Raw genomic sequence first — 13,761 nt, 5'->3', positions numbered from 1 at the left:
CTCATAAGAGGAAGAGACCCTAGGGATGTGCACACACAGAGAAAAGACTATGTGGCGATGCGGAGACAAGGCAGCCGTCTGCAAGGCAAGGAGAGAGGCCTCAGGACAAAGAAACCAAACCTGCTGGTTCGAGAGCCTCAGGTGGGCGTTCGAGACTTGGGCCCTGGACTCAAGAGCTGAGTTTGGCATTTGGGTTCCGAGGGAGAGAATTCGGTTCCCGGGAGTTCCCAGCCCGTCGTGCATGGCTCCAGCTGCCAGCGGGGAGCCCCCACGTCCGCCGTCTCCTTGCCCGATGCTGTACCGACAACCCCCATACCTGTCTCCAGTCGCCACCCCTCCCCTGAGCTCCATTCCCAGGATCCAGGGGACCCCTAAATGCTTCCTCTGATGTCCCCAACCCCTCACAACCACCACGTCCCAAACTGGCCTCAGTGTCTACCCCACATCTGCTCCTCCGTCCTGGCCCTGTTTCAGGGGGGCCCACCATCCCCCGGTCCCCAGGCCACAGAGCCCTGAGTCTCGGCCCAAACATCTCCCTCCCCCTCTGCTTCCCCACAGAGTGTCCACTCCCCGTCCTGAGCATCTTTCCTACCTGCCCCTGCTTCACCTCCCTATGGCCCCACCCTGGTCCAGCTCCAGTCTCTTCCCTGGGCTCCCGGCCTTCAAATTTGGTGACCACCCTCAATCCATAGGGATCCTTCTAAATCCGATTATGTCCCTCCTCTTGATCAAACTCTGCCGTCTCTTGCCATCTCAGACAGAGTAAAATCCAAACCGCTAATCACAGGTGACTCAGGCCCTGCCAACTGCTCTGTTCTCATCTCCTCCCCGTCCTCCTCTTGCCTCCTACACTCTAGCCATACTGGTCTTCCTTGGATCTCCAACATGCCAAGCTTGTTCCCACCTCAGGGCCTTTGCATCTGCTGTGCCCCCGGCTTAGAGTGCTTTCTCCCTTCATCTTCGTATGTCATTCAGCTATCAGCTTCTCAGAGAGCCCTCCTCTGACCACCAAGGCTAAAACCTCAACACCATCTACCTGATATTTTAGATCTCTTTTCCCACTTTATCATAATCTATTTTTTCCTGCATCATTCTTTTTACTTCTCTGCCTAGAATGGGTCCTTTTCCCATACATGTCTTGTTTATGCATTTGTCTCTTTGTTTATTGTCCGTCTACTCCACCACAACGTAAGCTCCATAAAGACCAAAAAATAGTGAAGATTGCCTGGATTTGAATTCCAGCTCCACTACCTAGCTGTGTGACCTTGAGCATATTACTTCACCTCTCTGGGCTTCAGCTTCCGTATTGGTAAAATGGGATAATAAATAGTATCTAATTTATGGGGCTGTTGTATGTATTAAATGCCAAGTGCTCAGAACAGTGCCTGAAACAGAGTAAAAAATATACAAATGATGATTAGAGTAATGGTGGTGATAACGATCTTTTTTTTAATTATTATTTTCATTGCCACCACCTGCAATGGGGTTCCTGGCATATTAGGAATATTTTTGGAATGAATGAATGAATGAATGAATGAGTGGGTGAGGGACACCCTCCTAAGGCCCCTTTGCGGGGGACGCAGGGATGGGGTCACTTGGGGATCACCTGGAAGCGCAGGATGATGGTCCAGACCAGCCCCAGGGTCAGCCGGTGGTTCCCATCCACGATGTCATGCGAGCCCACGTTCTCCAGGTGCACGCGCTGCTCCTTCAGGAACTGCAGCGCCTTGTCCACGTTCTCCAGCGAGTGGATCCTCATGCGACCGCGCGTGGGTCTCGGCTAGGGCGGCAGGGGTATTGGGAGACCCAGAAGCCCTCAGCCCCACCCCTTTCGAAGAAGCCCTCCTCATAGCCACGCCCCCTGGATGTCCGAGCCAGGCCACGCCCCTTCAGTCTTATCAAAGACCCAGGACCCGGATCCTTCAAAAGAAGTCCTGCCCCTACCCACAGCCAGACCTGTTCAAGAATCAAGTCTTTGCACGGTTTATTCAAGTTCCTGGCCCCGCCCCTTCAACTGAAGCTCCACCTCCGACCTGATAACCACACCTCTTCTCACGAAGCCCCGCTCTCACCTGCAGCCATAATCCTGCCCCTTCCACGGGATCTCTGACGCAGGCCACCAAAGTTTTGCCACTAGTTCCCTGGCCACACGCCTCGCTGCCTCCCTTTCCCGGGCCCCGCCTGGAGCCACGCCCACTCCCACCAAGCCCCGCCCCGCCCCAGGACTCTCCCCTAGTTTATAGCTCCATTCCTTCCAATGGCGTTGGCTCCTGTTGTGTAGCCATGCCCCTCACGACTTCCTGAGCTCCAGGCTCTGGTCCTTTAATGAATCTCTAGCTTCATCACAATCCCACTCTTCGCGATGAAGCCCCATCCAAGCCCAGAAATACAGCTGCAACCCATACAACAAGCCACAGCCAGACAACAGACCCTTCTGGTCCCCCAGACCCCCACGACCTCCCCCTTCTGATGACAATCGGACCCTCTTCCATAGACCCCCTGCAACAGAGTTCTGCTCCTGTTTTAAAGCCATGCCCCTTGCAAGCGCACTACCAGGCCAGTCCCTTCTAACAAAGCTCTGCCTTGTCCTACACCCCCATCCCTTCCGATGGAGCCCCACCCAAGTCCAGAGTCCGGGCCGAACAAGGGTCCTCAAGTTTCACGGAATCCGGTTTCTGTTCCCAGCCATGCCCCCAGGCAACTCACAACCAAGCGGTGCCAGAGCCCCGCCCACCAGGGAGGAGGGGCCTCTTACCGTCCCGCCCTTCCAGGACGCTCCACCCATCCATTCGCCCCGCCCCCGGGGGAGCCCAGCCCCAGACCCAAGGGCCACCCTCTTGCCCCAGCCCCTCTGGCCCCCTCACCAGCTGCTCCCCAGACAGCACTTCCAGGAGCCGCGTGAGCACGAAGCCGTCCCGGAGGTCCGCATAGAGGTCCCCGATGTGGCTGCCAACGCGGGCGAGGTGCGAGTTCACCCACTTGGTGAACGTCTTCTTCTGCACGGCCTCCCGCTCATCTGAAGCACAGGTCCTAAAGAGCCCCGGCCCTACCCCGGGCGCTCCCCCTTCCAGCTCCACCCTAGCCCTCCACCGCCCACCAAACCCTGTTCAGGCCCAGCTCTTCGCAACCATTAGATCTTTACGCCAGTGGCTCCGCCTACCTGGGGCGCCATCCCCTCCTCTCCCCAGCCCACATGAGGACAGCCTCCCAGTCCTTTGAAGTTCTCCTGAGCTACCACTTCTGCAGGAAGCCTTCCCTGTTTCCTATGCTTCCTACCCTCGTCGGCTCTGTTCATTCTTCCAATAAATATGTGAGCGCCTACTGTGTGCCCTGCGCTGTTCTAGGCTCTGACTACAGGCAGAGCCCTTCCGTCAGAGTTCAGTTTTGCGGGGGCACAGATAGTACACTAGGGAGCCATGGAAGGTTAAGGAGGAGGAGGGCCAGGAGGAGAGTTCTGTTTCAGGAATATCTCCAGCTGCTGTGGGGAGGGTGGATCACCAGGCAAGAATGGCAGCTGGGAGCTCAGGGAGGAGACGGGGGAAGGGACCCAGGAGAGGGAGGGCGAGGCCGGATGAGGGCAGAGCCGTGGGCACGGGAGAAGCGAGCATATTGGAGAGTTATCTAGAGATGGAAAAGTACGACCTGGCAACTGGCAGGCTATGGGGAATGAAGAGGAAGGAATATGCTAGACTGGAGGCTCCCTGAGGGCAGGAACCTATCTCCTCCTCTGCAGCAGGTGGCCTGCCAGCCAGACGATGCCCAAGCCTAGGACGAGGAGTGGGCGCATGACCACCAATGGGAGAGGAAGAACGTGTGCAACTTCTGCCTGACTTGCTTACAAAGAAATTGTTTGGGACCTCTCTTACCATCTTTTCTTTTAAGTAACACCTTAAGTATGAGCTATAATTCACATACTATAAAATTCACCCTTTAAACATGTAAATTCAGTGTTTTTTAGTATATTCACAGAGTTGTGCAGCCACCACCACTAACTCATATCAGAAGATCTTCATCACCCCAAGAAGAAAGCCTGTGCCCAGCAGCCGTCACTCCCCATCCCCCCTTCTCCCAGCCCTACGCAACCACTGAAGTATTTTCTGTTGCTATGGATTGACCTATTCTGGACATTTCATGTAAATGGAATCATATAATATACGGCCGGCTGTGTGTCTGGCTTCTCTCACTCAGCATAATGTTTTCAAGGTTCACCCACGTTGTATCAGTACTTTATTCCTTTTTATGGCCAAATAATATTCCATTGCATGGCTATGCCACGTTTTACTTACCTATTCATCAACTGACCGACATTTGGGTTGTTTTCACTTTGGGGTGAATGATGCTGCTATGAACATTCAGGTACAAACATGTGTGGACACATGTTTTCAACTGTCTTGAGTATATAATAGACGTGGCAATGAAATGACTGGATTAATGGTAACCTTTGCTTAACCTTTTGAGGTACTGCTAGACTATTTTCCAAAGTGGCTGCAACATTTTACATTCCCACCAGCAATATACGAGAGATTCAATTTCCCCACATCCTCACCACCACTTGTTATTTTCCGGTGCTTTGATATCCTCGTGGGTGTGAGGTAGTATCTCACTGTGGGTTTTTTTTTTTTTTTTTTTTGAGGAAGATTAGCCCTGAGCTAACATCTGCCAATCCTCCTCTTTTTTTTTTTTTGCTGAGGAAGACTGGCCCTGAGCTAACATCCGTGCCCATCTTCCTCTGCTTTATACGTGGGACGCCTGCCACAGCATGGCTTGCCAAGCGGTGCCATGTCCACACCCGGGATCTGAACCAGTGAACCCCGGGCCGCCGAAGGGAAACATGCGAACTTAACCGCTGCGCCACCCGGCTGGCCCCCCTCATTGTGGTTTTGATTTGCATTTCCCTAATGATTAATGACTGCGCATCTCGTCTCCTGCTTATCAGCCATTGATATTGTTTCTTTGGCGAAACATCTACGCAAATCCTTTGCCTATTTTTTTAATTGGGTTATTGGTCTTTTTATCATCTGTACTATCTTTGCAACTTCCTGGGAATCTATAATTAATTCGTAATTTAATGTTTTACCAAAAAAAGGAAATTGCTGCCTGGCCTTCCTCCCCCTTCCTCTGACTCCCACAGGCTTGAACACCAAGGTCCACGGAGAACAGGAGGAAGACGGAGCCTGGGGTCTGCCCGACTCCTTGGAGCGGAGTCTGCTGCCAACAAGGCTGCTCCTCTAGGGACTGTCCGGGAGAGAGAAGGAAGCTTCCAGCTCCTTTAAGCCACTGCACTGTTGGGTCTCTTCGTCACGGCGGCTTAGCCTGTACGGATACTGTCCGCATTTCATTATTAATAAATCAGTAGTCACACTTTTGAGTTTCCTATTAGTGCAGGAATCAAGATTTGAGTTGCCAGTCTATTTCCCTTATTAGCCATTTGAAATCTCCCAATAATTCCTTTTTTCAAAAATGTACATTTCAGGAACTGAAAGCCCAGAAATAAAACCACACATCTACAGACAACTAATCTTCAACAAAAGTGCCAAAAACATACAGTGGAGAAAAGATAATCTCTTCTATAAATGGTGTTGGGAAAACTGGACAGCCACATGCAAAAGAAGGAAGATAGACCACTATCTCACGCCATACACAAAAATAAACTCAAAATGGATCAAAGACTTGAAGATACGTCCTGAAACTATAAGACTGCTGGGAGATAATATCAGTAGTACACTCTTTGACATCGAACTAAATAGGATCTTTTCAAATACCATCTCCTCTCAGACAAGGGAAGCAAAAGGAAAAATAAACAAGTGAGACTTCATCAGACTGAAGAGCTTCTGCACGGCAAAAGAAACGGGGATCAAAACCAAAAGACAACCCACCAACTGGGAGAAAATATTTGCAAATCATATATCTGACAAGGGGTTAATCTCCATAATATACAAGGAACTCACACAACTGAGCAATAAGAAAGCAAACAACCTGGTCAAAAAGTGGGCAGAGGAGATGAACAGACATTTTTCCAAAGAAGATACAGATGGCCAATAGACACATGAAAAGATGTTCAACATCCCTAATCATCAGGGAAATGCAAATCAAACCTACACTAAGATACCACCTTACGCCTGTTAAAATGGCTATAATCACTAAGACTGAAAATAACAAATGTTGGAGAGGGTGTGGAGAGAAAGGAACCCTCATACGCTGCTGGTGGGAATGCAAACTGGTGCAGCCACTATGGAAAACAGTATGGAGATTCCTCAAAAAACTAAAACTAGAACTACCATAGGACCCAGCTATCCCACTACTGGGTATCTACCCAAACAATTTGAAATCAACAATCCAAAGTAACGTGTGCACCCCTATGTTCATTGCAGCACTATTCACAACAGCCAAGACATGGAAACAACCCAAGTGCCCATTGACTGATGACTGGATAAAGAAGATGTGGTGGATATATACAATGGAATACTACTCAGCCAGAAAAAAGACAAATTCACCCCATTTGAAATAACATGGAAGGACCTAGAGGGAATTATGCTAAGCGAAATAAGCCAGACTGAGAAAGACAAACACGAGACGATTTCACTCATATGTGGAATATAAACAAACACATGGACAAAGAAAACAGTTCAGTGATTACCAGAGGAAGGAGGGTAGGGGGTGGGCACGGGGTGAAGGGGAGCACTTATGTGGTGACAGACAAGAAATAACGTACAACTGAAACCTCACATTGATGTAAACTATTATGAACTCATTAAAAAAATTTACCTTTTGTAACATGATTAATATGGCATTTGACTCTACCCGTAGAAAATATACATTGCTAGAAAACATACACTGACCGACCTGTGTTTTTTTTTACTTCAAATTAGATCTTGAATGTTTACTTCTACTTTGGAAGTGAATGTGCAGAAACCAGTAGTAAATCCAAACGCCACACCTTGCTTGTTTATGCATGAGTTTGGCGCTGTTTGCATAGGATGGGGACCTGCAGGAACACAGGATCATCTTCCACACACAAGGAAGTGATGACAGAGAAGATGTGGAATTGGGGATCTGGTTATTCTGCCTTTCAGGGGCCAATGCCCAGGCCAAATAGCGGATTTGAGCCAATGCTGGAGGAAAATGGAATTTCGGCACCCCCCACAGGGGTGCCAGAATGAGTGCAGCAGGATTCAGTCCTACCTCTATGGATGACGGGCTGTGTCACTCTCAGAGGTCATCGCTCCTCTTTGGGCCTCCATTTCCCCACTTGCAAAATGAGGGGTTTGGACTAGATCGGGGTTTCTTCAGTGGGTTCTGGGGGACGCTGGGTGTTTGGGAACTCATGCTTGGAGGGCAGGGACCCATGAGAATATCTTTTATTTCGTAATTTCATTTCAATGACCCCCCAAAGAAAATTAATAGAAACACACCCCGGACTATCTGGATGGGAACTTCAAAAGGACTATGTCATGAGATCTCAGTTTTTGTGATTCTAATCCTGTTAGTATGGAGCTGGGGTCCAGACCTGAAATGCCCACACGGGCCAGGCAGGCTCTGAAATGCAAAAAACTAGGCCCTCCTAAGATGGGGCAGCGCCACACGTGCCCTGTGACTGGAGCCTTGCAGGAATGGAGGCCAGTGTTGCCATATCATGTGATGCTCCCTAAGGAGCCCAAGATCTGGATTTTTTTTTTTGGTGAGGAAGATTGGCCCTCAGCTAACATCTATGCCAATATTCTTCTACTTTATGTGGGATCCTGCCACAGCATGGGTTGATGAGGAGTGCTAGGTCCACCCCTGGGATCTGAACCTGCGAACCCTGGGCCGCTGAAAGAGGGAGCACAAACTTAACCACTACGCCACCGGGCTGGCCCCCCAAATCTGGATTTTTTAAAGACAAAATCGCCCTATTTTTAAAAGTTAGTAATTGATTCACATTTTTATAAAACACAGTGGGGGTGAAACCAACATGTCTCAGAGTACCACTTCTGCGGTAAGATGACACTGAATGTTTACGGTGTTGGTGAGTGTGTTCAGTTTGCCCCTCTGGTGCCGCCTCCCCTGCTCTAGGCCCAGGGAGGCTGGGCGGTGTGGGCCGTATGAACGGGCCCCTCAAAGGCCTCAGACTTTCGATTGAGTTTGGCTGGCAGGAGATGGGAGGAGAGAGGAAGGGCCGAGGAATGTATTCCCTCCCTGCCCGACCAACTCCTGGCAGCGCCTGCTTCCTCTCCCCTAGCTGCCTTCTCCCCACTCCCCGCCCTGCCCCAGTGTCTGGGGCCTCCACCTGGCAGGCTTCCAGACCTCTGCCCACACCTCTGTAAACAGTCCCATCATTAAACTTGCCTCCATTCTACCCCTTTGAGGGGGCCTATCTACTTCCTGCCAGGACTCTAGCCAGCACAGACACCTTTGGGCCATCAAGACTCCAAGCCACAAATAACAACTGTCCCACCTCTGCCATTGCGCTCCTATTGAGTTATTTGACCATTTACATATTCTTCTCCACTGTGGTAACTGCCAATCACAAGCGAAATACCTTTCCTTAGAATGAGACTTTCATTTAGTCCTATCTGTAATACACTGAGGCTGGCCTAGAGCAGAGGAACTACTCCTTTACCCATTACTGATCAAGGATAAAAGGATCGAGAGACAACGTGTAAATGATATTGTTGGCTATTGATCTGGGAAAAGTTAGGAGGCCAGAGAATACCAGGTATTGGTGGAAATGTGGGAATATCGTCACCCTCAGGCCAGCAGGTGGGAGTTACACACAGGGGCAGCCATTCTGAAAGCCAAGAGTCCAATTAAATTACTGCCTTCTCCCCCCGACCCAGCGATTCTCTCCCTATGTATATGCCCCCAAAACTCTGTCGCACTGGCTCCTGGGAGCACGCACAGGGATGTTCAATGCGGTGCCATCTGGGGGTGGGGGTGCGAGGGGGCAGTTTCAGGGTGGGAGGCAGCCTGGCTGTCCATCCCTGGGAAAGACGAGTGCATCCTTGAAATCCATCACACCCGGGGTTCCACGCACCAGTTGGAAGCAACACATTAGATGCACACAAAGCCACGTGGATGAGCGTTCAGGCAGAGTGCTATGTAAGAAAACAGTGCCTGAAACTCAATCTAGAGCATGGAAAAACTCACATCAGTTGGCAATGCCTGCGTGCACAAACCCGTACACATATGGCTCCCAGATTAATGGCAAAGTGCATGCAGTTCAGAGGAGAAAGGAGAATCTTTCCACTAAACGGAGCTGAGTCAACTGGATATCCATGTGGGGGAAGAAATGAACCTGGACACACACTGAACACAGTAACAAACATCACTTGGCTTATAAATCGAAATGCGAAGGGAATACAATAAAGCTTTTAGAAGAACATATCAAAGAATATCTCCATGATCTTAGAGTGGGCAAAGATTTCGTGAAGAAGACACAAAGCGTTATCCATACAGGAAATAATTATTAAATCATTATCCAATTAGACTACATTTAAATTAAGAAATCCTTAAGAGGACGAAAAGACAAGCCACATGGTGGGAGAAAATATTCACCACACATGTATCTGACAAAGGACTGGTCCCCAGAATATACAAGAACTACAAAACCATCGGGAAAAGGCAGGAAAATTAATAGGAACATGGGCAAAAGACGTGAATGGGCACTTCCCAGGAGGAGATCCAAATAGTCCACAAATATCTGCAAAGGTGTTTCGTCTCATTAGTTGTTATTCATCATCAGGAAAATGCTAATTAAAACCACGATAGAACGCACACTCTCCAGAATGGCTAAAATGAAGAAGACCGGCCATGCCAAGGGCTGGATGTCTAGCGACTGAATCACTCATGCACAGCTGGTGGGAATGTGAAATGAGGCAAACTGGAAGCTTCTACTAAAGTTAGATATACACCTCCACTGTGCCCTAACAATCTCACTCCCACGTGGGTAGAAGCCACCAGAAAGGAGTGCTTATGCCCAACGAAAACACGTACGAGAACGTTTATAGCAGGAATAGTTCGTAATAGTTTAGTTTGTAACAATAATTCCGAGTTTATAATAGTTTAGTTTGGGATAGCCCTGATTCAGCAGCAACCCAAATGCTCGTCGACAGGTGAACAGATGGGCTATTATAGTCACACCTGGAACAGCAAGAAGGAACAACCTACAAGCACAGGTAGACGCCGAGGAAGCTCATAAGCAAGTGCTGAGCGAATGAAGCCAGACACAGAAGGGGACACACGGCCCGATTCCATGCACACGACGTCAAACACCTGCAGAAGGAAGGTAGGCTGTCAGAAGTCAGGAGAGTGTTTCCTCCTGGATGTGGTGAGAGAGACAGGGCCCCAGGCGGCCTTCTCTGGGGCTCCCTTATTCTGTTTCCTGGCCTGGGTGCTGGTTATAAGAGGGTGCTCCTTTGTGGAAGTGCTGGACACTCCTGATTTATCTGCCTTTCTGTATGCATGCGATATTTTAATAAAGAGCGAAAATAGAGGTATACATGCACGCTAATTAGCAATGCACATTTTGCAAAGTCATCCACGTGCAAGCGAAAAGATTTGCATTAAAACTATCAGAATGGTTGCCTATAGGGGAGGCGGCATCGGTGTGAGATATGAGAATAAAAGAGAAAAAAGAGCAGATAAAGAGGAGAGGGCCTCATAGAAACCAGTGATAACAGTGAGCCACAAACTGTGGAAAGTGATTAAGGGGACCCTCTGAGCATGGGGTCCAGATAACTTTTTTTTTTATTGAAGTGTAAGTGACATAACATTATATTAGTTTCAGGTGTGCAATGTAGACAATTTTTTTAAAAGTCTTCATGCAAAAACGTGTTACGGAGGACTCTGCTCAAAGGTTTGGCCTTAGTTGGAATAGGGGAAAACTACAAGAAAAGTGGGCAAAGGGATGCAAAAGAAAATGCACCCCAGCGGTCTATGGCACATCAGCATTTTGAGCAGCAAAAGTTCCAGCAGCACAGCAGCATCCGGAAGTCACTGTTAAGCTGGATGCTACTGGCTTTGTGGTTTGGGTCTAGAGTCCCATATAATGCATTTTAGTTGCAGAGAAGGTAGACATAAGAGATATACACAGAGTTGTGTGCTTGTGTGCATTTAACAAAACTATAATTATAATAATTTAAGTAGGCACGAGGAGTATCCGAGAAATTTTTCTTTCTTAAAGGGGATCCCTACATTTCTCTGCACCAAAGATGCTGTCTGAGGTGTCCCGGGCGGTTGTTCTCTGAGTCAGTGGTTCTAAGAGTTGAAGAGTCCTTCATCTTCATGCTACCACATGCCCCCTCTGCTTAAAATTGTATGTCCTCCTCCAGGTACCTCCTCCTCCAGGAAGCCCTCTGACTCTCTAGACCGGATCAGGCCCCTCATCTGGGCTCCTACAGCCCCTGGGCTTCCCCATCACAGCCCTCTGCCTGTGCCTCCCCCATCCCAGCCCTGACCCCTCTGGGTCATCACCATCTGGCCAGATCTCACTCTCCCACTGGACTGGGAGCCCTGTGGAGACAGGACTGGGGCTGGCTCAGTCACCGTTATGTCCCTCACATTCTCCAGCACAGGCCAGGCCCAGAGCAGGCATCGAATAAATATTTGTGGATGAAATAATAAATTGTAGAATTCTAAGTTGATATGCTCCCACGTTTTTAAGGTTCCAAGAGTCTAAAAATACAATTTTAAGTTTCCATGAGTATATGTTTATATCACTCTAGGTTTCTAAATCTGAGGAAGCTGGCAATTCAAGGGCTGAATTTCGTTCCTACTTTGTGGCATACATAGATTTTTTAAATTGGGAAATTGCACATAAGCATCAGAGCTAGCAACTTTGGGCCCTCATTTCCCCGTGGCTAGAGCTGGCGACCAGGGTACTGTTCTCCAGCTGACCACAGCCCCCAGACCACTCACTCATTTACGTCACCTGCTTCCCCGGACGACCTGGAGTTTGACACCGCTGCCTGACATCTTGCAATTATAAAGTTCCCAAAATCTTAGTTTCGAAGACCCCCATGATTGTCAAATGCCAAGTTACTAAAATTCTGAGATTTTGAAGGAACTGATTCTGACTTTAGAATGTGAAGATTTCATGATTATAACAATCTATAGTTTATATTTATAACGCTCTATGTTTCTGAGATGTTCATATCCCAAGAGTCAAAGGTTCTAAGAGTCTAAAGTTTGTTTGGTTTTTTTTCCTGAGGAAGATTAGCCCTGAGCTAACATCTGCTACCAATCCTCCTCTTTTTTGCTGAGGAAGGCTGGCCCTGAGCTAACATCCATGCCCATCTTCCTCTACTTTATATGTGAGACGGCTGCCACAGCATGGCTTGCCAAGTGGTGCCATGTCCGCACCCAGGATCCGAACCGGCGAACCCCGGGCCGCCAAAGTGGAACGTGCGCACTTAACCGCTGTGCCACCAGGTAGGCCCCAGAGTCTAAAGTTTTAAAACCTCAAGGCTTACGATTATTTCAGGGACAAAGTGGGAGGGTTTGGCTATTCTATGTCAAAGTTCTCAAGATCCACATTTCTAATCTGAAATTCTAAAGGTTTAGGATTATAAAGCCCTAAGAAGTTACGTGTATTAGAGTTTAGGTTTCTAAGCATCTAAGATCCTAGGGGCAAATGATTAAAATTTCTAAGGTCTGCAATTATAAAGTTCTATGTTTCCAAGAATCTCCATTTTCTTTTTCTTTTTTAAAGATTTTATTTTTCCCTTTTCTCCCCAAAGCCCCCCGGTACATAGTTGTGTATTTTTAATTGTGGGTCCTTCTAGTTGTAGCATGTGGGATGCCGCCTCAGCATGGCCTGATGAGCGGTGCCGTGTCCGCACCCAGGATCTGAACCGGGGAAACCCTGGGCCGCCCAAGCGAAGTGCGCGAACTTAACCACTCAGCCACGGGCCGGCCCCAAGAATCTCCATTTCTAAAGTCTCAGGTTCGAAGGCTCTCTAATTGTGACATTCTGAGGTCCTAAGAGCCAGCGTTTCAGCATTTGGGGATCCTAAGGAAGCACGCTTACGCAGTCCCACGTTTCCGGGATTGTACGTTTCTAAGGTTCTGGGCTGATTGCCCCATACAGCAGCCGCAACCCACACATGGTTATTTACCTTTAAAGTAATTAAAACTAAATAAAATTAAAAATTCAGTCCCTCAAGGAGGGCTGGCCACATTTCAAGTGCTCGTAGCCACAAGCACTAGTGGTTAGCACATTGGACATCACTGATGGAGAACATTTTCCCATCATCGTGGAAAGTTCTATTGGACAGCGCTGGTCTAAAGATTCAACTTCTGAGGGTCCGTAACTCTCTTCCCATGCATCCTCCAGGCCACCAAGGTTCTCAGGTCCCCAGATGCCATCCCAGCTGCCCCTCCCTTCCCTCCATCCCCTCCTCCCACCCCAGGCGTCCTCCAGTACCTGCCAAGGCCTTGATGCGGGAGCACTCGAAGAGCGAGGCGGCTGCGGTGGAGGGGGCAGGCTGCTCCCGCTCCCAGCCCCGGTCTGGGCTCTCCCAGCGGGCTGCAGGGTTGTTGTTGTTAGCGGCCGGCAGGCCCTCCATGTTGTCCACTTCCCCCGGTACCTGCGCCATCGGGGAAGCTGAGGCCTGGGGACAGACAGAGGCAGGTTAGGGCTGGAAACAGGGCCTGAGCTCAGAGGTCCCAACAGCGACACGCTTGGAGTCCTGTCTCCTCTCTCGCCTCAGTCTCCCTGTCTTCAAAGTGGACACAATAATAATGACGATAATGTTCACTGTGACCTCTTCATACCTGGCTTAG

The 13,761-nt window shown here is 49.0% G+C and overlaps 1 protein-coding gene across 1 annotated transcript in view; it reads right to left on the bottom strand.

The window, feature by feature from the left end:
- SPTBN4 (spectrin beta, non-erythrocytic 4) overlaps positions 1 to 13,761 on the bottom strand; it is a 72,437-nt gene that overhangs the window by 56,599 nt on the left and 2,077 nt on the right. Inside the window, exons 2-4 of the mRNA XM_070632774.1 lie at positions 13,403 to 13,589; positions 2,865 to 3,016; positions 1,607 to 1,780 (exon numbers count right to left, since the gene is read on the bottom strand). Of these exons, the coding sequence (XP_070488875.1) occupies positions 1,607 to 1,780; positions 2,865 to 3,016; positions 13,403 to 13,574 (498 nt within the window). The 5' untranslated portion in view covers positions 13,575 to 13,589. The remainder of the gene's footprint in view (positions 1 to 1,606; positions 1,781 to 2,864; positions 3,017 to 13,402; positions 13,590 to 13,761) is intronic.

The sequence above is a fragment of the Equus przewalskii genome, chromosome 9 (assembly GCF_037783145.1).
Source record: "Equus przewalskii isolate Varuska chromosome 9, EquPr2, whole genome shotgun sequence".
NCBI classification, from domain to species: domain Eukaryota; kingdom Metazoa; phylum Chordata; class Mammalia; order Perissodactyla; family Equidae; genus Equus; species Equus przewalskii.
This window is presented reverse-complemented; position numbering and strand designations above follow the sequence as displayed.